Here is a 23,869-nt window from a genome sequence, read left to right on the forward strand (position 1 = left end):
CTTCTGGATCATGTTTATACATGGTTTCTTTTTTGCATTGTAGAGTTTTAACCTGCATTTGTGGATTCGGTGATGAATTATGTTTTACGGAGAAAGATTTTCAGAAGTTCTTCTTAGCCTAGACTACGATTTCCAAGACAGAATTGTCTGTTTTTAACGCAGTGCTGCCTCGTTGCCATCAAATTCAAAATGAGCATATATTTTTCTTAAAACAATAAAAATGTTCAGTTTCAACATTCGATACATTGTTTTTGGTCTGTTTTCAATTAAATATGGGTTTATGTGATTTGCAAATCATTACATTCTGTTTTTGTTTACATTTTACAGAGCGTCCCAACTTTTTGAGAAACGAGGTTGTATTAGTCAATGACTTAATTGGTTTTAGTGCCACTGTGGTTATCACAGCGTGGGTCTGAAAACTGTGTAAAAAAACAACAAAAAACAACAAAAAAGGAAAGGTCGGGAAGATAAACCAAGATGGAAGGCTTTTATTAGAAAGCTGCCTCTGGTTGTATTGTGGGAAATGTATGATACTGGATTTTTGAAGCTTGACCCATACTACAAACAAAAATCTGACCATGAAAAGAAAAATAAATAAATGTTCTCATTTAAAGCTCAATTGGTGCAATTTCCATGACAGCGCTTGGAAAAAACAGAAACTAAAGGTTTATTCTGAATATAATGAAGGAAGTGCAGCTGATACATTTGACATTTGTAAAGCTGGCGAGATCCGAATGAGGTCTGATTTTACCAGCGATTGCTCGGCGTGAGCCCGGAGGCTTCATCGCCCCGCTTTGGTCGTCCGAACCGTCAACATGTTGTCCTGTCAGCGAGCAAAGCGACGCTCTTCCCTGCTGCACCATAAAACACAGAAGGAGTACATCAAGTCAAATGATGCACATAAATTGTTTTGCTGCCGTTATGTGTTGCTGATTCCCCAAGAGTCATTCATTCATCCGTCCTTTTCTCTGCTCAAGCTTATTCAGGGGGTTTTGTTTTCTTCACGACTTAAATGAATGAACGAGACCGGTTTAATAAAAGACTGTTTAAAGCCACACATTTATATGCATAGGGATTTTATATTAATGTATTGTAATCTGTCATTTGTTACATGTTTTTTTTTTTTGCTGAGATACATGTTTGAATTTGATTATGATATGATGGTTACAGAGGGGAAAACAGTTAAAAAAAAAATAAAGAAAAAGAGCTTTATTTATGGAAGCGTTTAGATGACCAAAGCAACAAAAAAAAAAAGAAAAAAAAAAGGGAAGGGATAAAGATGGAGCGAAAGGATGAAAGTGAGAGATGCGAGAGTGTGTGGGTGGGTGTAAAATAAAGGTCGCCAGCGGGGGATGCTCTCAGAGCCATATGTGCCTGGGGTTTGACAGACAGGTCATACTGCCATGTGTTGGCACTGCAAAACAAACATATTCAAAGGCAGGGCAAATATATTGATATTTTGCCGGGGTGAATTATTCATAACGCATAGGGAGTGGTGGCAACACGCACCATGATGTCGTATAGGGTGCATTTATGCAAATGTAGAACATGAGTGGTGAAGCTTATGGAGCTCCATCAGGGGGCAAACCCTGGTTCTTTCTAGGCTTTTGGTGTTAACCTTAATCTCTTAAACCCTGGCTGATTGCAGTACTATCTATTTGCCTGCTGCTCTTATTCCCCTTCATGTTTGTGTGCACACATACGCGTACATGCGTGGGGTTCTTTTTTCCGGTCTGGCAAGAGTTTCCCTGAAACACGCTGGAATGTGGCGTCACACCCAGTTGTTTTCATTTTTTTTTTTAGGGCAATTTGTGCTGGAGCTTTTATGTTAAAGCAGGTACAGGCTTGTAGAGTCTGAAGGGAAATACAGGAACGTGTCAGTCATCAGTGTGTTGCAGGAGTTCAGTCCAGATTTTTGAAAATTTGACTGCCGTCGTCTAAAATCATCTTTCAGATATTCAAAAGCTACATTCATACAACGGCTTATCGCGTTTCCAACTTTGAGTTAACGCTCACCATATTGTTGACGCCACCGTCGAGAGCTTGAACTTTGTACAATTAAGTATTTTTCTTATTTAATTGCTTGGTTTGAAAAATGTCAGTACTCGGAACTGCAGAAAACTCTCCCAAGTGTAGATGTTGGAACAAGCAAATGTTTTGACATTTTTATAATAAATTATGATTATTTTTTATCGACTAATTGTTTTGGGTTTGGTAAAAGATGCGCCTCACCGCTTTCTTTGGCGTTTTCGGACTCCCGCTGATTGTCTTCTGCGTTCATACCACAAATAGCTCTGCCCTTAAATCAAAAAAAGTTGTGTTGGTGTGGGCGTGTCGTAACAGGTGACAAAGTCGACTTCCTGTTTCATATCTAATGTTAACTTGTGCATCCGTCAGTTTGCGGGCTCAGGGCTCGAATCCGGTCCTGGGCCTTTCTGTGCGGAGTTTGCATGTTCTCCCTGTGCTTGCGTGGGTTCTCTCCGGGTTCTCCGGCCTCCTCCCATCATCCGAAAACATGCACCTCAGGTCAGGTTACCTGGCGCCGCTGCTAGTGGCAGCCTGTTGCAGCAGCTCCCCCCTGAGAGTTTTGGAAAAGAACATCAAGAAAATCCTAGTTTGTGCTCGTGTGTCTCATGACCAGATCGCGTGTCCTCCCGGACGGGGACGTTTGTTGTTTTGGGTTTGTCGCGCGTCGTGAATGTCCGTTGGACGCAGAGGCGATACTGCAAGAAGCGAACCTCTTATCGGAAATCTGAAGTGAGACGATGCCAGCTCATTGGTGGAACATGGAGGAGTTCATGTCGTGGCTTGTACATGTGCGGCTGCTTCTTGAGCTGAGTCACATGATGGCAGCAACAGAAATGATACGCAATTATACAGTTGCATTTTGTCTGGTACAAAGCAGTTCGTCCATTCTCACCGGCCAAACTTTTCATCATCAAAAAAAAATAAAGCCAAACAATGAACTGATTCTTAATGTCTCGCAGGTTTTTTTTTATAAAGCAGGTCAAATTCTTTTCTTCTTCTTTGCTGCACGTGGATCATTGATTTACCACGACCAAAAAAAAATGTAACTATAAAACCGACAATTCTAAACAGACGTCGTTTCCTAATACGTTTCGACGGCAGTTTCCTTTTAAAATCGACATAAATCGCGAGAAACCGCAGGATTGAACGGACCGAGCGATGTGTATTTTCGCTTCAAAAATCAAGCTTCGTCTGAACGCGGCTTTACCTTCAGAGGGTAAGAACAGGATGACAGGTTTGTTCCTGAATGGGTCATAATATTCTCCTAATCTTATGAACACATTGGCAGCATGTCTGTCATTAATTAGCAAAACCGGAGTAACTTCAATATCCTTTTTGTCATAAATCACTGTTGAATTTCATCCCCCCCCCCCTTTTGTTTGATGATGATATTTATGTAATTACTTACCACACTGCGCTGGGAATGTGAACACTCCCGGGTTGTTACTCTCTTTAGAGTCATTATTAAGCTTCCTTCTGCGTTTTAGAAGTCCGGCACGGAACCTTTTTAGACTATTGCTCTTATCTGTTTTATCTGCGAGCTGGGGCACTCACTCTTTTCCACTCCCACATTAGAGGAAGGAGAGGGGATTTAAGGGTCGGCCCTTTCAGTGGGCACTCAGCCTGAGAGCAAGGAGAGAGGGATTTTCCAAGCTCCCTCCATTTTCATACTCCACTGTCACAACACGAAGAGCAGACTGTCTGTGAACTGACCTCCTTGTCCAAATATGTTACAAATACAGAGGTGTGCTATGGAAAAGATTTTAATATTTAAGTTTCACATGGGAGGGAAATCTCACTTCAATGAAGTACGTTATATGACGTGACCCGCTCTGTGATACGAGCCACACGTCTGTATGAAAATCCAGGATGTGCAAATGTTTCAAGTGTTATTACTTCTTTTTTTTTTTTTTTTTTTGTGATATACTGTCAGTTTGTAACGACTTGGGGATTTTGTTTTGCTCTCTGAGCGTTATTTTATGATCTATAACTTCGTATATTTCGAAATAATATTTCTGACTGGGGGTGCCCAAAAAAAAATTAAAATATTTGTATTTGTTAAAATGTCCCGAAATGAACCGAGCAATGAAGTGGAATAATTTGCATCATGTGCCATCCAAATGTGTGCAGCGGAGGGTTAAAGCAAACCTGGGGCCCGGTGCTACAAAGCAGAAGTTGCGGCCACCAAGGTGGGTCACTTCTTACCAGGATAAATTGCCGTTGTGCCGTATGCCGCACAGCACACCTAACCTAAGCATGGAAAATGCAGGCGAGAAGCCAGTTTCCCCTCCTGAAGGCCGCGCGATGCCTGACGTCACCCACCTTCAGCCACTTTAACTTGACACCAAATTCATTGCCGATTATTATTATTATTTTTTTTTTTAATGTTTATTTTTTTAAATAGCTTTCTTAGCTCATTACATTGTGATTTACTGAGTCCATAACCGGTGGCTGAAAACTATCAGTGTCGCATATGCAGGGGTGTTGAAAGTGGTTGTGGCAAATTGGCGATGGAGATGTAATGAAATTGCTATGATGCAAAAAAACAAACAAAAAAAACAAATCAATGTTTGGGTTGCAGTTAGTGCAGTTGGTGACCGGATCAAAGAGTGGTGTTTTGATTAGATGGGGCACTGTGTATGCTGTAAACTCTCATATCAAATGTGTTTTAGTCAAGAGTTCTTATAGGTTTTCTGAACCTCACTACGTTTTTTGTACTGGTCTAAATGTTATCATTCATAACATGTCTATATCCAAAAAACATGGGCATTGGCTTTTATCTGTCCAGAAACCATGTTGATATGCCATTAAGTTATTGAAAAAAATGTTTTTAAGTTTCTTTGCATTTTTAATTTTTAGGAGAAAAAAAAAGTGTATGTACATGTCCTGAAAACAGGCATAACATCTTGAACATCTGAAAGAGGTTATTAAAAAATAATTTTTAAAAAAAGGGCCATATTTTACATACCAAAACTTCTGGGATTGTACTTTGTGCAGAAAGTAATCAATCTGATTTTTAAAATGTTATTTTATTCAGTAGTTTAATTTTACATGTTTGTAGATATGTTTTTATTTGAACACAAAAGGTATTATTTTAAACACAAAACCTGATGTTTTTTTAGTTAGACATTGCTGTGACAAAAATTCAGCCTACAAGCAGATAAAAGGAAGTCACAATGGGCCTAATTGTGTGTCATCATATTGTCTTCCTCCCGTCTTGTGAAAAATAAGGTTTTTCTTTTATTTCTTCGATAAGAACTGTTTTGCTAAGTACTGCAGTTACATTACATTTCATTTAGCTGACACTTTTATCCAAAGCGACTTACAACACACCTGACGGTACATCATTGGGAGCAATTTTTTTTTTTTTAGGGTTCAGTGTCTTGCTCAAGGACACTTAGGCGTGTGGGCAGGAGGAGCTGGGATTAAACCACCAACCTTCCGATTAGTGTGCAAACCACTCTACCGACTGAGCTACAGCCTCCCGTTAAAAATGTCTCAATGTGTCACCGCTTCAGCAGTAAGTGACTGCAGCGTGGAAGCACATTAACTATATTTAATGGCCATTTTCCATGCACAATTGTTATCATGCTGTGCCACTTTTCCTTTCGGTATTTTTTTTTTTTTTTTTTTTATTTTTTCACGCTCTGTTCCCCCCTTCCGGTCTTCTGCCACTGAATCCAGCTAACCATTAATACAACTTCTTCACCTCCTTCAGGAATTTTCTCTCATTTTGCAGTTATTTCTGTAGTTTACAAAGAAATATTCCACGTATTTGAGTCTCGGTGAGCATCATCCAACGTTGTGGATGGTTGTTCCAATTTGAATGAGGCTGGTATTATCTAGACTAATTTGCATGATCAGATGAGGGGGAGGGAGGTTGCTAAAAATATATGTTACTATAAACCAAAGCCCTGTGGACTCTTGACACATTTGTCACGTGTAAAAAAAAAAAGAAGAAGAAGAAAAAAAAGCAGCCAGGCACAGAAAAACAAATTATTCTGCTGTTTTAGTTTATATGTACAGAAGGACTTGCTTTATTTTTGAAACTCCATTTTCTTTTGTTTTTTCCTGAACTGGTGTAAGGATATCTTTGTGCACTTTATGCACTTTTCATTTCAGTTTGTTTGTCATCCTTTCACAGTTACACAAAGCCAAACATGAACATCTATGCTGATGACACCCTGCTGTAAACAACCTTGCATTTAGCTGTTAATGTTAATTTAGTTGTTTAAAGATGTGGATATGATTCATCAGCAATGAGTTCCAATAATTGATCTGCTTAGCCAATTACTTCATTGTGCCCATGACATTGAAGTGGATTACAATGCTTTGGTTCTCATTTTGAAAAGTGTAGAATATCTGTTACACTTAACACTAATGTGTGACACTTCGTTTTAATGAAGTGGTCGAGTGTGTTATTATTACTGTTTGTTTTTAGACACACATCTGCCTGGTAGGGGAACTTTTGGTGCCTACATAGTGGCTATTGTTTGATGGGTTCTGTATCATTAGGTATCCCAGCTGCTTGCATTTGAAATATTACCGTGCACTCACTGTTCCCAACAAACGGGACGATGCTTTACATGTACTACTTGCCGAGATGGTTTTCTGAGGCTGACTCCTACATTCAGACCGATGGACGACAAACAGACTGAAGTGGTGGGCAGCCAGGCGGCGCGGCAGATTTACATATCCGTTCCGCAGACGGACAGAAAGGCTCGTAGCGCTTCGCTGGCTCTCGGCTCTCTGTCTCCGCTCCCCTGAGAGCCAAAAGCAAAGCAGTGTAAAGAGGGAACGGCCGTGAATTGGGGGAGGGCGAAGGAGGGTGGGGGGTGGGGGAGGGTTGTTGAAAGGGTGAGTTTAACTCCTCAGACAGAACTAAGCAAGCTTCCTCCCAATTGGTTTTTATTCCTGCTTTCATTTTCGATGGCAGCAAACAAACCTGAAAGGAAACAACCGGAATCTGAAAGCATCCCTGCTTTTCCCGTTGGCTTCTTGACTTCTTGTTACGCCTTCTTCTCTCCGCGTAGTGATTTCCAACACTACTCATTCCTTTTTCTTTTTTTTCTTTTTTTTTTTTTTTTGGACTAAGCTCAGGGTTCCTTCTGTCCCTCTTTATATTCACCTTAATTCTCTCTCTGTTCCTGCACCTGCCCTCCAGCTGACATGCCCTGATTTTCCATTCCTTGCACATCTGTCTGTTCTTTTTTTTCTCGGATCTCAAACGTATATCAAACGCGTAAACACAATTTTCCGTCGGCCTTTCGCTCCTTTTACCGTCTGCCATTGAGAGAGACTCTAAAAGCTTGAGCGCCATTCGTGTAGGAGGAAGAGCACTCCTGAGATGAGCCATACAATAGTCCAGGAGACCTTATAGTTGACCAGGACTATATTAACAATCTCAGTAATAAGTAAGACGCATGCTTCAAATGGGTTTTGCTTAATCTCTCAATGAATTCGATGTTTTCTCAGCGTAACATGAAACAAACCAATCGGCGTGTCATCTACCTCCCTTCTCGTTAAAAGCCAGGTGCACTTACAGCTACGTGGGTCGATATTATAACAGTGGGTCGATATTATAACAGTGGATTTTCCAGGCAGGAGGAAAGAAGGTTTCTCTTTTGCTCGTGTGCAGGTTGATGAACATAATGATCTTTCCCTTTATCTTTTTAATCTCTTTCATGTTTGTGTGCTTCTGTGCGTCCCCGTGTCTGTAACAAGTGGAGTTGATATGCTTCGTACACCCACCTGCACAGGTGGATATAGATTACCGTCTCAATAATACACCCTTAAAAACAGCAGCGGGTAAACCAGCTGAAGCTGCGAGATTTGTCAGCAGTGAACCGTTAATGGTTATCGAATGTCATTTTCTGTAGTGCAAATGTTGCCCGTTTGACACTCAACGGACTGTCTTCAGGCTCGCATGTGGATTTGGACAATCATAAAACCACATTGAGGAAGGTTCCCGGTTGAGTGTAGAACATGAAAATGTAAATGAAAACAGAAAATGTAGAACATAAATGTAGACAAATTATGTTCTACATTTATTTCAAACAAAAATGGGCAATTTCTCTATCTGTGTAAACAATTTTAACATCACAGTAACAAGCAGCTGCTTATTTTGCATCAGATGCGCAAAGAGGACAGAATCTGTTGCATGTTTCTTAGTGATGGCACTTAGGCTACTTGTTGAATCGCCAAGAACTCTAAAAAAAACCCCACATTTTCATGGGGAAAATTAACAAAATTCCACAGATGTGTTCTTGTTTCAGAAAACCTTTAGTGTTCTTTTAAAATTCGCATCACCGTCTTTACCTTCCTTTGATTTTTTTTTTTTTTTTTTTCTTGTTTCCTTTTTTTGGCCAAACGGGAATTGTTGTCGTAGGAACCTTGACTATTTAGCATTTCCAAGAACTATCGGCCGGTCTGTGCAGAAAGCTAAGACATGCCGACAATATTAGCAACAGGTTAACATAAAGAACCTAATTTCTCCGCTGCGTATAATTGCCCGGTCACAGGCTTCGATCGGGAGGACAGAAAGACAAATTATTCATTCTATTCATTGTATTGCATTCATCTTGTCTGTCTGCGTCGGCCCAGTTTAGCTCACAGCGCAGGTTTTGGCCCGTTTTATTATGAGAACGCCGATTCCGCCACTATTCAGTCACTTCGCTGAGAGCTTGGAGAAACGACACGCAAGCTGAGCAGTTCCATAATTCCAGTTCTAAAGCGCCTGCGTTCATCGACGGCGAGTCCGGTTTGTTGTCGCCATTCATTGTCCGCAGGATCAATGCGGTCATTAACCCGCTGCAGCCTCGTCCTCGTGGTCAAATCCATAATGGTAACCACCTGGGAAGACGGAGCCGGACGAACGATGAAGGGATTCTGAGTGGAAGCTTTGCTATTCTTGTCGGCCATTGACAGCCATTCGTGGTGTGTCGCAGTGGTGCCAACGGTGACGTACGGCTCCTCAGAGAGGGGAAGAGTCCGTCTCCATGAATCACGCCCGTCCTTTAACTGCACAAACACTGGTCTTTTTTTCCATTTGAGGAAAAAAAAAAAAAAAAAAAAAACGTCAGTATTAACTCCACGGCTGTAAGGCCAAAGTGAACAACCGTGCACTCGGTGGATAAGGAACACGTGTTCTAAATGACAAGCCTCCTGTAGAACATTAACAAATAGGGCTCTTACATGTTAGGACTCTTACTTGTGTAGTACTCGCATTTTGACGGAGTACTGTTGTTTCAAATCGTACACCGCCCTTCTGCACTGACTGGAAATAACCTCAGCATGGGAATAATTCACCCGCCAGGATATAGTCAGCTTTAATTATTTTACCCAGAAATGTGTTTTTGTTTCTCTCTATCATCATAAACATCCTTCTGCCGAGCAGCAGCATTGAAAAATAAACACCTTGTGTTCAGGAACAGCTGCAGTTTCCTCAGAAGCCTTAATTCAAAAATCCTTAACATAGTTAGTCCCGCCCCTTCCTCTATGCAGCCAAGATGGCGACCGTTTAGGGTGGAAAGTGTCCATTTTCAAACTTCTTTTTTGGACCATTTTAGATGCATCATCCTGGTACTTGTAGTCCACTGCATGTTTCTGTACTTGGAACGTGGCACTTCACTTTCCATCATCAAGCCAGTGATATAAAAAAAATATATATATATAAAAAAATCACAGCGAGCACTGGAAGTTTTACTTCCGCCTAATCAAAACGCTAAGTTAGATAGAGAATAACAGCCCTTTATTCACTGTGGCTCGGATAGTCAAGCGGGGTTTTCCACTAATCGTATGGCTGGTGGTTCGATCCCTGGTTCATTGTGTCCGCGTGCCAGAGTGTCCTTGGGCAAGACGCTGAACCCGAAGTTGTTCCCGGTGGCAGGTGAGCCCCATAACGTGACAGCTCTGCCACCACTGGTGTGTAAAGTGGAACATTGTAAACCGCGGAAGGTAAAAGTGAACACCATTTACGTTACTTTTATTGGGTCAGTAGAAACTGTTCCAGACCGCCAAATTTGATGAAAAGCAAATAAAGCACAACAATGTTCTAGCCATTGTAGACGTACAGTATTAGGCGGCCTCACCTTTTGAGTCATTCGGAGAGAAAGGCCGCTTGGTTTTTCGGCCGCCTTCACGGGCACTCCGACTGTTAAATCGCCACGATACTACCTGCACACAGTGCTCTGACGAGACATTTACTGAAATTCAAACCGCAATTTCTCAGGCATACATCAAAATCACCTCACGTCTACGTATTCTGAAATCAAAGTCAAAAGTCAACTTCATTGTCAATTCACCACGTGCAAGACATACGGAGAGATCGGAATATTGTTCCTCACGGTGTGCAAAAAAACAGACAACAACCGCAACGACTGCAATATATACACGCGCAATACAGTGCAAATGCTGTGTCGACAGTGCAAAGATTGTACCCGAGTCTATTTTTTTTTTATGGGTTGAGTCTCTCGCGCTGCTGACTGCTTTGTGGGTAAGGCGGGTGTTGTAGATGTCCGGGGAGGTGTTGGGCTGACGGACGACGACAACACAAAGTAACAATGAAAATGTAAAAAAAAAAAAAAAAAAAAAAAAGTTTGGAACCAAGTTGTCATGGAGGTGTAATAGCAACTGTTTAATTTTCATCACTGTTTGTTGCATCATCAGCATCCCAAATTCATAAATTCACATCATCCCAAATCCTTTTTTTTTTTTTTTTATTGGCCCCGAGAGGATGACAATTTCTACTTGGTGTTTTAAAATAGTTATTTACTACTTCCTACGCAGGGGAAGTCACAAAACATTCTGTGTATTTGATATATCACCCACCTCCCCCACGCCCTCTCAAAAAACACACACACACACACACACACACACACACACACACACACACACACACACACACACACACACACACACACACACACACACACACACACACACACGCACACACACAGTTGAGGATTTGTACATAAATACTCCCTCAATTTCACTGAAGTGTCCGCCCAACCGTGCGCCTGCTGGAACTATATTCTGCTCTGCAGTGTTACCACTTACTGTACGCTCCACCAGAAATAACACACCATTGTGTTTCTGTTTAAACACGACTTCCACTTCCCGTCTAAACAGACCACGTTCCACATCAGAGCTTTGGTGGGCAGACATGACTGTAAGTCGCTCTGAGGTGAAAGACTGCTGAGGAGCTGTTGAAACAGTTTGACACCTCCATTTCAATGAGCCCGCTCCGGATTTGACTCTCAGCGCCCGCTCGAAGCTGCAGGGATGCATCATCTGCAGAGAAGAACCGCACGACACAAACACTGAACGGCGAAGGTCGACTTTCGAAGTGTCCGTACATTGTGCAGAATTGAACAGTAGATTTGACAAAGACGTCGCTAAAAACAAAAAAAAACGGAATAAAAAGAGTAGCTCCCGCTGTGCGGTTCACTGCATCTGGAAAAAAAAAAATATATATATATATATATATCAGCAAAGACTCCCAGCTGGCCTGTCCAGCCTCCCCCTCCTTCCTTCTCAGGTCTTAACAGCTGGGCCTGTCTTCTTCCTGTTTACACGAAATCAACTTCATCACATGAACTGACGAAAGCTGTCGGCACACATGTTGTAACTGCAGTCTGGCTATTAGTGTTAAAGCCCCGTCGGAAAGCAGAGAAAAACAACCCAAAAAAAAGGCCAGCGAACGTCTCCGTGCCCAACAGAAATGACTATAATCGATGTGAAATCTTTACATTTAAATATTGCGACGCGCGTCGTTTAAATATAAAATGTAACCTATTATCCATGATTCAACAAGGGTGAATCCGCCACCAGCGCTGATTCTATACCCTTAATTGTTATTTCGGTTGTTACCAAACCCCTCTTGTGCTTTTTCAACCGAAGCGTCGCCTCCTCGACTTGGCCCGTCGGGTGAGATGTGGGATTGTGACGGATGTTGAATCGGCCGTTCACGACGGTGCCTGAACGTCTGGCCGCGTGTGATAGCAGACCACGCTCTGACAGCTGTATTACCCACCCCCTCCCTCCCTCCCCCCACCTGCCTGCACACACACTTGACTTTTCGCTTCACCTTCCACCACAGAGCCTGCTGGGAACTGCGCACAGCGGACGTTTTGTTTGTCCAACACTGCACCTACGGGGTGCTCGGTGCTCGTAACGCTTTGTGTCCACTTACATTTCTTCTGTCCTCCTGACACTGACACGGTGGGGAACTGGTGATTGTTGTGTCTGTCGAGTTAGTGAGACTTCGGATGGATGTTCATTCCTGAAACATTCGCCCCGGACTTAATAACTGGCAGAGCTTCACCAACAGATCTGAAGTGTGAGGCAGGCTTTTCTGTCGGGATGAACTGCTTTGTCTGCGGTGATCCTCCGATCGATCCTCGGATTGGACTTGAACTCTAATTCTTTCTTGATACAGACTGAAATTCAACACCAATAATCAAAAACTTTTAAGTAAGGTTGGAAGTCTTGTAGAGAACATTTTCGAACTGAAACTATGACTTATTTCACTTAAAGATCAAAAATGGTTTAGTAGAAAAACACAGTTGTTATTTTTTAAAATAAGATGCCAAAAAGAGTCCTGTTTTGGTATGCAGTACTACTAATGCATTTTCACGTCTCTCAGAATGAAACTTGTTACTTCCCTAATGGTTTTATCGTCCAACGCTGACTTGCACAATACCAGAATCCTCCTCTCATTTATTCAAATTCACACTTTGCAAATCCATATGCAAACATATCTGCTCAATATGCATGTTTATTTCTGCTTTTTTTTTTTTTTTTTTGTGATATCCTGTTCAGCCTCTCAATTCTGTCACAGTTTTTTATTTTTTTTATTTTTTTTTATTCCATTTCCCTCTCGGGTTCCCCACTCATCCTCAATGGACTTTAGTCACACCTGCTCTTTGCTCTTGCCCGTGGCAGCATCAGTCCATCTGTGTGTGTGTGTGTGTGTGTGTGTGTGTGCGTGTGCGTGTGTGCGTGCGTGCCCGCGCATTGGTTTTCAGGCATGAGCTATTTTCAGCTTCTTACTTATTTTCAGCCACACGTCTGTTTTTTTTGTATTCCATTTCTTTGTATCCATTGACGTGTACACTTTTTGCACACGGTTGTAACGCTGTAACGCCCATCACGACCAATCCGAGTTGACATTTTGAATGTGTGATAGTTTTGATCCAGGGTCATGTTTCTTTCCAACACTTTACATGTTTATTCCAGTACTTTTAATGTCCATGTCGCCCCATGTTATCGTGGTGGTGACATCAGCTGTCGTCAGAGTTGTACTGTGGGGGGCTGGACTTCTCTGTGTGGCCTCTGAAATGATGTCGTTACCCGGTCCAGGCTCCGGCTCCAATATCCTCTGTGGTTTAAAGTGAGCCAGAGAAATTGGGCAACAACCGAGTCTTAGCTGCTTCGTGTGTGTGTGTGTGTGTGTGTGTGTGTGTGTGTGTGTGTGTGTGTGTGTGTGTGTGTGTGTGTGTGTGTGTGTGTGTGTGTGTGTGTGTGTGTGTGTTACTGTACAGCCGGATTTGGCCCGGGAAAGCCCAGACCGAGGTGGTGGAGCAGAATATGTAGTGAACTGGAAGCAGGACAGACGGTGTGTCCGGGGATAGACTGGAGGATCTGGGTGGATGAAGACCTTTGGCAATGGACCACTGTATATTTGCCATTTATTTGACAAAGTAAAGCACTTCAGCTGTGTTTTGTTATTAACGTTGCAAGGAAGTAATGTTTTTGGGTGTTTTGTTGTTGTTTTGTTTTTGTATTTAATCCAAACTTCCTGTTTGTCGTGCTCGCCTGCTCGGTGTGTCAGATTTTTCGTTTTTTTTTTTTTTCCTCTAAACGTCTTACATCTGTGTGTGATAGTGACAATGCTATTTGTAATAAATATACACATGCGCATGCGTGAAACGCCACGTCCGAATTCGGGCGCAGCAGATCGGATCTCGATGCGTCCCGGGTGCATTTCCAGCTGTACTTTTGCTGTACTTGTGATCCAATCACGATATGTCCGGAATTGAAATAGCCAAATGGAAACAGCCTAATAGTCTTTTTCAAAGAATTGGAGATGAGGCTTATTGCACCATGGGAAACAATCTATTAGCTGTGGCAGCTAATCAGTCCCTAGTACCTGACTTAGCCCCAATGAAGACTCTCTTAGATCTTCAGCAGCCGGGAAATCAGACTGGCTGGGTGACGGTACGAAGGAAACGGTCCTAAAACAGAAGCCTGTGACACTGCTTGAAGGTGGGGTGAAAAGAAAAAAAAACATGCCATGCCCATGAATCTTCTATTTGTCAAGATTTTGCTGTCTTGACTTAACAAATCATGCAGACAGGAATAACGGCGAACACTCTGATCCACTTCTTCTTTAATGGCATTACAGTGGTTACGTTCATTTGTACAAATCCAAATAATAAAAAATAAAAAAAGAGCAAAGAATGAAAAAAGAGCTTTAGAGAAACGATCAAAACAAAGCGGCAGCCAACAGTGGTGTCACCGGATTAGTTTGTGAACGGCAACCACGAGGCCTCGGGTTGGACTTCGGCTGCCGCCATCTTGCTAGTTCGGAGCGGTTTGGCGCCAGAAGTGACCATGTTTGGACGGGCACCAATAGCCGTAACCCGACTGCACCACAGGCCTGTCAATCAATCTGACACGCCCCTAAAACACAGCTTTTTTCTTCTTCTTCTTTTTAAGGCAGATTGACCGACAGAAAACGAATAAGGATATTATTCGTTTTCACACCGAAATAACTTTTGGAAATAATTCATTGACTGAGAATTTCATGAGAGAGGTTGGATGAGAGTCTATGGAGCCAGGTTTTTTTTTGGAGCCAAAGCCTTGGCACTTGGTGGCGTTGCAGCTTAAGGCACTTTCCACATTGGCCCCATTTTTCAGACCTGGGAGCTTATGTCCACTTTTATGTACAGTCTACGGTTCAAACTATGTCTTTGTCCTCATCTGTTGTTGCCGTGTACAACTGTACGCCTGGTCAGTGTGTGTGTGTGTGTGTGTGTGTGTGTGTGTGTGTGTGTGTGTGTGTGTGTGTGTGTGTGTGTGTGTGTGTGTGTGTGTGTGTGTGTGTGTGTGTGATTGTCCCTCTAAATTCCGGCATCTAAAAAGAGAGTTGCAGATGTTAAGTGATTCAGCCAGTGCTTAGTTTTAAGCACACTGTGTCCTGTTGCGCAACTACAAAGTTTGTTGTCTTGGCTTTTTTCTCATTAAAAATAGATTGTGTAGAGTTACGGTGTAGAACAGAACAGTCAGTTTTTGGTCAAAAGTTCAGATTTTCTCAAGAAAGCAGGAATGAAAGTCCAACACGATAAAAAAAGAAAAAAAAAAGGTCACTTTCATTTCTACTTTCCATTCGTAAAAGGGAATCTGTAAGTTATGCAAAATATGTTTCCCCTATGGATGTTTTTTTTTTAAAAACTATAATCACCCGAAGGCTTCAATTTTATTCACCCATCTTAGGTGTTTGCCATTTGCAGTCCACGGTGTGAACACGTATTTTAAAAAAGCCGTCTGGTGTTCTGAGTCAGATGTACAGTGGTGTGAAAAAGTGTTTGCCCCCTTCCTGATTTCCAATTTTTTTTTGCATGTCTGTCACACTTAAATGTTTCAGCTCATCAAACAAATTTAAATATTAGTCAAAGATAACACAAGTAAACACAAAATGCAGTTTTTAAATGAAGGTTTTTATTATTAAGGGAGAAAAACAATCCAAACCCACATGGCCCTGTGTGAAAAAGTGTTTGCCCCCTCCTGTTAAAACATAACTGTGGTTTATCACACCTGAGTTCAATTTCTGTAGCCACACCCAGGCCTGATTACTGACACACCTGTTCTCAATGAAGAAATCACTTCAATAGGACCTGCCTGACAAAGTGAAGTCGACCAAAAGATCCTCAAAAGATAGACATCATGTTAAGATCCAAAGAAATTCAGGAGCAAATGAGAAAGAAAGTAATTGAGATCTATCAGTCTGGAAAAGGTTCTAAAGCCATTTCTAAAGCTTTCCAGCGAACCACAGTGAGAGCCATTATCCACAAATGAAGAAAACATGGAACAGCGGTGAACCTTCCCAGGAGCGGCCGGCCGACCAAAATTACCCCAAGAGCGCCGCGACAACTCATCCGAGAGGTCACAAAAGACCCCACAACAACATCCAAAGAACTGCAGGCCTCACTTGCCTCAGTTAAGGTCAGTGTTCATGACTCCACCATAAGAAAGAGACTGGGCAAAAATGGCCCGCATGGCATAATAAAAACCTTCAATTAAAAAACTGCATTTTGTGTTTACTTGTGTTATCTTTGACTAATATTGAAATTTGTTTGATGATCTGAAACATTTAAGTGACAAACATGCATAAGAAATCAGGAAGGGGGCAAACACTTTTTCACACCACTGTATGTCCTCGATGAACTTGAATATTAAGACCAAAGATGCATAATTGCTCGAGTTTCCTTATGACTAGCTAATAAAATGCGGCTCGAGTGTAAAGAAAAAAATAAAGAAAATACAAGGAGGCATTACACGAACATAATGGCTCAGTCAAAGTGTTTCAAGTTAAATGCGGAACACACCGTGTCAGCCGCACTTATGTTGTGCGTACACAGTTGAGGCGTCCGGTGAGAAAGGCCGCTTTCCTTTTGACCTCAGCTCGACTGCAGCTCTCCCAACGCCATCAGCTTCGCGCGCAGACAAGCGACATGAAGGCGCACGAGCGCGGAGAGAATCTCTTGACGGCTCCAGCTGATTGCATTTTGACGGGGCCCTCTTATTGCCGCGCCTCCGATTTGCACCGACACTCGAGAGTCTCCGGTGCACCTGCAATCCCACGGTGAATAAAGCACTGATTGTCAACACCGCCCATAACGATCGTCAGCTCAAGCATCAGATTAGACCCGTGAGGCAGACCTACTACCCCCTCTGCGGGGGCCGCGCGATAAAGGCTCGGCACATTGTCGGCGCGAAGCATTTCCACACGCCTCAAGTTATTGTCCTATTCACAAGCCTCTGTGCCCAGGTTCGTCGAAGGATCTGTGTTTGAGCTTCTTGCCGGTCTTGGAGGAAAGTGGACGGAAATATCAATTTTATAGCAGTTTCTGTAGCATACTCTCCTCGAGTTCTCCTCCCTCAGGAACTCTTATTGTCTTTCCGAGTCTTTGTTTTTCTAAAAGAAAGTTACTTTTTGTTATTTCCTTGCTGACTTCCCAAGGCCGCAAACGCTGTTGGATGCATGTCAGTCGACCTGAGCAGTAGGTGTTTGTTTTGCTACCAATGTGACAAATTCTTAGTGCTGCCCCTGACAGTTCAGAGTCAAAGTTCAGTTCAGGTCGTAGCAATTTATTTATTTTTTTTTTTCAAATTTGCAGCACATTTCTGTAATATCCTGCGTTGTATGTATTGGCAGCGCATTCCTGCAACGCACCGCCTGCACGGTGTCTGCGTTGTGGCTACCGCGTTGCACTGCTGCGACTCGCTCGTGTCTGTATGTATATATGACCTTTATTTAACCAGGTAAAATCAATTGAGAACCAATTCTCATTTACAATGATGACCTCTCAGCACAGTCCACACAGTGACACAAACAGCACAGATACAAAACAGTATGACAAACACATGAGGAAAAGGCTAAAGACAACATGGGTAAATGAATAAACACTATGTACCAAAATAAACAATAAAATTAATAAAAAATCATTTAAAAAAAAGTATGTGTGTATGTGCTGCGGTGTTCGTTACTGCCTCTCTCGTTTGTTTACCCGAGATAATGGCCTTCAGCAATCAAATGTTTGACGTCCGACAATTGAAGAGTTGTAACTAAAACACTCTCACGTGATGGTTTTTTGTTTGTTTTTTTTGTTTGCTCTCATTCAGAGCATGACACACACCAACACGCACGCACGCACGCACACACACACACACACACACACAAAGAGATAGAGTGAGCAAGAGAGCACCGGACAAATCGCCGTCCTTCACCGGGTGCATTATTGAGATGATATAATTAGAGCCCAATTTGGGCTTCTCCAATAATTTTGCAGCGCACGTGTGATTGTTGATCTTTCCCCGTGTTTATTTTTGCTGAGAACCCCACGCATGGGAAAAAAGAAGAGGCATCTCACCCGTTCTCCAGATGACGCGCTGCAGACACGAGGGAGGTCTCACGTCTGACAAATTCGATACGCCGTGCGGCTTGTGCGTTGCGTTTGAATCGGCGAAATATTTTTCTAAACGCCACACGTGTTGATGTTTTCTTAATTTGCTCCTGACATATGGGGGTGGGTGGGGGGGGGGGTGGCCATCGTATTAAGCAGTAGGACGTGTTATTGCGAGTTGACGATGAATCCTGAGGGGTAATATGTTAATAGAAAACAATGTAGGACTGACTGATAGCTCCCCTGGGCAACCTGGATCTGGAGTTGAGACAACAACAACAACAACAAAAAAAAAAACACACGATGTAAAGGTACCTCGGAGTGTGGAACAAATCCTTTTGGAGCGGAGACGTTCACACGTCAGTCCCAATTAGTCTGTTGGAATTGTTGAGCTACTGACTCAGAAACTTCAATTAAGCAATATTACACTCGCGGGTGTGCTGCAACGCGATTATTGGCACGACAGCGATGCGGTCAGGACCGAGGCGCTCGCCGAGTGCAACATTGCAATCATACGACGAGTTACCAACTCAATACGACATGTAATCAAAATCTATTCATATCGTGGGGGCAATTCGCTCTCCAGACGTTTGTTGGCGGGAGCTCCGTTTCCACGGCAACGCACGGAGCATGACTCACGGCTGGGGAAACAAATCGCTTGCGTCGGTAGACTCGTGTGTGATGTACGCGAAGGTCGACCCCTCCAAGGAAGTGGACCCTCAGTAACGACCCCCAGCAACGGAGTCGAGAGATCGAGTCCGTTTTTATTGAACGGTCGTCTCTCAAACCCAATAAATACAGCACGTAGGAACGCTGAACTGCGTAGCTCGCTCAATGTCAATGCGCGTCCGCTGAAAAACGGTGTCAATGGACTTGTGTACTTTTTTACGACTTTAGCGCCGCGTCATGTGTTAAAACATATCCAGCCAAGCGGGCCGTCGCCCGGAGTGCGCGACTATCCGTGGTGTTCACGGCATGGGTGCTCGGAGCGACCAAAAAGGACCAAAAGAGACCAGATTTCGCCAGATGGGTCACAATTAATAGACCTATACCAAGTAAAAACAACATTATACTGCGTATTATATGCGATTCGATTCTAATTGTATATTCCCAATGAGAAGGTGGGGTGATATCACTGGCGATGAGCAAGGGCGTGTTGTCATCCAAATGTACAGTTGACCAATCGGATCGCCGGGTCGGAACCACTTGTTGTGTAATCTGACTGTATTACCCCGAGCGCCCGCTCAGGACTCTTTTTGACATATTCGGTCTCTCTCCATCCTTTTCTCGCCTTTTCTGAATTGCTGTTCAGTTGATGCTGGCATCACCTGAAAAAGAGTGGCTGCCTGCAGGAGTGAGTTTAAAGGTCAAACCCAGGAAATTAGAGGGAAGACGTTGCCTCGGTGAGTGAGGAAAGTACAAAATAATCAGCATGTGTGTGTGTGGAGGCAGTGTTGGTGCGCCAGGGGTGTTTTCCGTCCTCCTGTTTTTTCTTAGGGTGTTTTTTTTTATTTTGGTATCACATTCACTCTCCAGGTCTGTCTACACAATACGCCATTATTCATGTATTACTTACTGTATAACAACAGCAGGAGGAAAATGGTGAGAAATGGCAGTTTTTTTTAAAGTTTTTTTTTATGTATTAGTGGGTCAGAGGTCATTAGCTTGAAATAATGCTTCTTTATCATAATAATATCTATGAAAAGAGTCGCGTTGTGAAACATGGCCATTTGTTTAACCCGAGATGAGAATGTGTGTGTGTTTCGGGAGTGGGTACACTGGAGGATTATTATTATTTTTTTTTTTTTTAAATGACTGAACCTGCAGGCACTGGATGATGCACCAGTCGAGCTGCCTCCACCACACAGCGAAGCAGCATATTCGATCAGTCGGCTGCATCGAAAATAGACCCTGCCCTCGTTTTCCGCGGCCTGATGACGGTGTCAAGGGGCTCATCTGGGTTTTTCTAAATGGGCCAGCTCCACAGCGAATCGCGCCAGGACGGGGATTCACGATCGAGAAACATCAAGATGCGGCGCGGAGAGTAACGCGGTGTCTTTGGCCTTGTGCTGCGGGGAAATGGAGAGGTCTGCGGGTCGACCCCACGGCCTCGACTAAAAGCTCCGTTGTCTGACGGCTGAACAAACGTAGCAAATAAATGGCAAACGTAATGCTTCACTGGTATCTTTAGCATCGACAGCAACGTATGCCTGACACAGAGTGGCCCCAAACGCAACACGAGTGTCTTTGCTACTTTCAGACTCGCACATTTCTTCAGTCATTTCCCCGTCCAGCACAGACATTGTTTAGATAGCAAATGTGCTTCGGCCCACCGTTATTATTGTGCACATCAGTGCGTGCACGAGCAGATCCGTTACGTCTGCATACAACTGCAAAGTCTCCGTTACAAAAGAAAATTGCCAGGGTGCAAGCAAACCCGCCTTTTAAAGAGAATGGAAGACGACACTCTGATTGTTTTTTTTGGTTTTTTTTCCAAGTTATGACCAAAAATACACCTAGAATTAATAAAGACAGTAAGTACAACCCTTTTGAACCATGTACCTTACGTTGCGCTCAGATTGTCCGCAGCTAAACTAGAAAAGCGGATTTGGTCACGCCCTAAATGCAATTGCGCCACGCACTTAAAATATAGCCACAAGAGTCATGTTAGTACGCAACTAAAACAAATTCAGGTTTTATTTTCATTTGTTTTTAGTCAACTAAAGGCAACTTGACTCTTAAGTCTTAAAAGCTAATGTTCAAATTAAACTGTATTAATTTAGCACAAGTAAGAAAAGTCAGGAACTAATAACAAAATAAGCAAACATGACTTGTGGCTTTATAATAATGAAACGTGTCTAAATATACCTGTTGCTCCGAATAGCAATCAGTGTTAATCATCCATATGATATTTAGACTGACAATGAACACCAGGAAATGAAACGAAGGACCGTGAAGGAGAGCATAGAAAGAGAAGGAGCTTCCTGTTGTTGAAGTGAGGCTGGAGATACTGACCGAGCGCCACTCGCACCCTACATCCTGTTATGTCACAGTTTACGGCGTGTGATGCACCCGATGGAAAGGGTGACATAACCAAAGGGAGGGAAGTCAACATTCACCCGGTGAACACTTATCGCAGCCCCTGTAAAAAAAAAAGCACATGCCATCGGTCTTGGATCAGAGACTTTTAAAGTGAGGCGAGATTGGAGACGATGTGGTTGCAACCTAAATGGGATTACAAGAGAGACAGCTGTTCTATATGCAGTGGTTGAGATTACATTCACTGTTTATTGGAGCAACAAATCTTAATTTTGCATGGCAGCATATGGTCTGTACTAGCAAAGGTAAGCAAAAACGTCAACAACAAACAAGAAGAAGTCATAAAAAAATAAAAAAAAATAAAAAGATCATCTTTATCTAGATATACACAGAAAACCATCTTCGTGATGACTGCGTCAATCCTGCTTATGATCCACAAACCTTAATAAAACATACATCAATCAAAAGTTGTTCATTAAATATTCAGGAGTCTTTTTTGGGAACTTTGTCTCGTCCTCAAAGCATCTTTATTTGAATAGAAAATCAGCTGAATTGACCCCAACGACTCGTAAAATAAACGTCTGAGCTGCTCTCACTTTAGTTCTCTATTGTCTCCTGTTACTGGGTAATGATGGTTGTACCATGGTATATGGGATTTTTTTTTCATAAATCGGCCTGTCTGCTGCCTTCACTTTAGTTCATCGAACTGTTTCTTAAACACATGTAACCTTCATGTTTTTAAGGCTTCTAACAAATGCGCTAATGTAGTGAAAGGTTTTGATGCCAAAGTTGTATTACCATTGAAAACTTGAACTTGAATAAACTTGGAATGAAATACCTCTAAGACACCATCTTCAGATGACTTAATTATGATAAATAGTCTCAGAAAAATCTTAAACGATTAGTGTTTGCTGAAAACAGTGGAAGCACTCTTTTATACATTACATGAAGGGACCAGAACCAAGAGAGGCAGTCTTATCTAGTTAATTTTATGGTATGCAGCCCACTTTGCCCTGTGTGTTGCTTTTCTCGGAGGTTAGGTTTTGGTATAAAAGTTTACTTTAAAAAGATTAAAGTGTCAATCGCCACGATTTTTGGATTGTTCTGAAAACTTCAACTCGTACTCGTGTCCCTCCGAGCGGTCCAAATATAAGGTCCATTTATTGGCTCTACTTATTGGGTAGAATTTGCTTATGTCCAGGATGTGGCTTTCATCATTAGCATTTTAAAGACGTCGGATGATTCTTCCCTTACTGATGAATTCCATGTAATAGAGTTGGAAGCTCTAGAAATAGCTCATGCAAATCTGTGGCCCTATCACCCAAATTTCCTGTTTTCAGATGGATTGCTGTTTTAAATCCCTCTTGACATTTATAAATGCACATTTGAATCAGTATAATTTCTTCGTCTACATTATTTAAGAAAGGAAAGGGATGAAATATCTGTTTTCCTTTTTTCTTCATCATTTTCTCTATTTCTTTCCACCTCATGTACTTCCACACACAACCCACAACTGGTAAACTCAGCACTGTAAGCCAGTGAGACCACATTGAGGGGAGGTTGTTTTGTCAAAATATTATTGCCACGGTCAAGAAGGAATTTCCATGCCTGATATTATTGCTGTAAAGAAAAAAGGCTGCCAAGTGTCAGTATAAAAAATACAGCTGAGGCAGAAAAGTACTTTATTCAAGTTCATGTGAAAATGAATATTGAGATGGAACTGCTAGTCTTGCAGTTTGTGTCTAGTTTTAGGCTGCAGACAGTTTGTTGTAATTCTATTCGCAGCTTTCGTTTATTTGTTTTTGAATGTCGTAATAATATTTCTCTTTTGCATCCACTTCTCCCAGTTGATGAATTACACATGGATTTACCTTTGAACATTTGGAGTCACTTTTAATCGTGTATACCGATTTGAAGGTTTTTCTTTGGCCATCAAGACGCTTGGAATTTCTTGCTGCTCTTCTTCGTCGCTATTGTGTCTGTATTTATTCAAAATACAAACTGTTTTTTCCTTCTCTTTTTTTTTTCTTCTCTTCAGTGTTACTGAAAGTAACTACAAAATCTTGAATAGAGTCCGAACAAGTACCGTGTTAGCCTTCACCGTGGAGACGTGTATGCCAGAGTTTTCATCTCCTGGCTGCAGCTCACGGTAAAGACTTACGACTGTTGGTTTCACTGCTCATCTGTTCCCGGCAGAAGAGACACGGCGGTGTTTAATTTGTGAAAACTCCATAGAGAGGTTTGACGATTTATCAGGAGGACTAAGCGCACAGATGTGACAGATTTGTTGTCTCTTTTGTTTTTGTCTCTAGATCACCAGAAGTTGGAGCGAGAGGCCAGGATCTGCCGCCTGCTGAAGCATGCCAACATTGGTAAGAAGCACTGTAAAATATACAAAGGTTATCTGGAAAGATGGGTTTTAGATCTATGGAACATCTTTCAAATATTTAGATTTGTACGGCACGCTGGATTCACCTTGCCCTCTTAAATACTTAATACGTACTATATCTGCAGAGTATATTCCTCACTCGTCCGCCACATTTAGGAGCAAACGTGTTTAAACATTCACTCACTTGTTGTGTGGATTTTATTTATATATTTTTTAAAGTCACGCA

At 42.2% G+C, this 23,869-nt stretch overlaps 1 protein-coding gene across 1 annotated transcript in view; it reads left to right on the forward strand.

Annotated features, from left to right (window-relative positions):
• camk2d1 (calcium/calmodulin-dependent protein kinase (CaM kinase) II delta 1) overlaps nucleotides 1–23,869 on the forward strand; it is a 48,412-nt gene that overhangs the window by 23,648 nt on the left and 895 nt on the right. Inside the window, exon 3 of the mRNA XM_069721856.1 lies at nucleotides 23,567–23,626. Coding sequence (XP_069577957.1) covers nucleotides 23,567–23,626 — 60 coding nt within the window. The remainder of the gene's footprint in view (nucleotides 1–23,566; nucleotides 23,627–23,869) is intronic.

This window comes from Brachyistius frenatus, unplaced genomic scaffold (assembly GCF_029030835.1).
Source record: "Brachyistius frenatus isolate BFR_SWC_R1_liver_20210118 unplaced genomic scaffold, ASM2903083v1 Contig_275, whole genome shotgun sequence".
Taxonomy (NCBI): domain Eukaryota; kingdom Metazoa; phylum Chordata; class Actinopteri; family Embiotocidae; genus Brachyistius; species Brachyistius frenatus.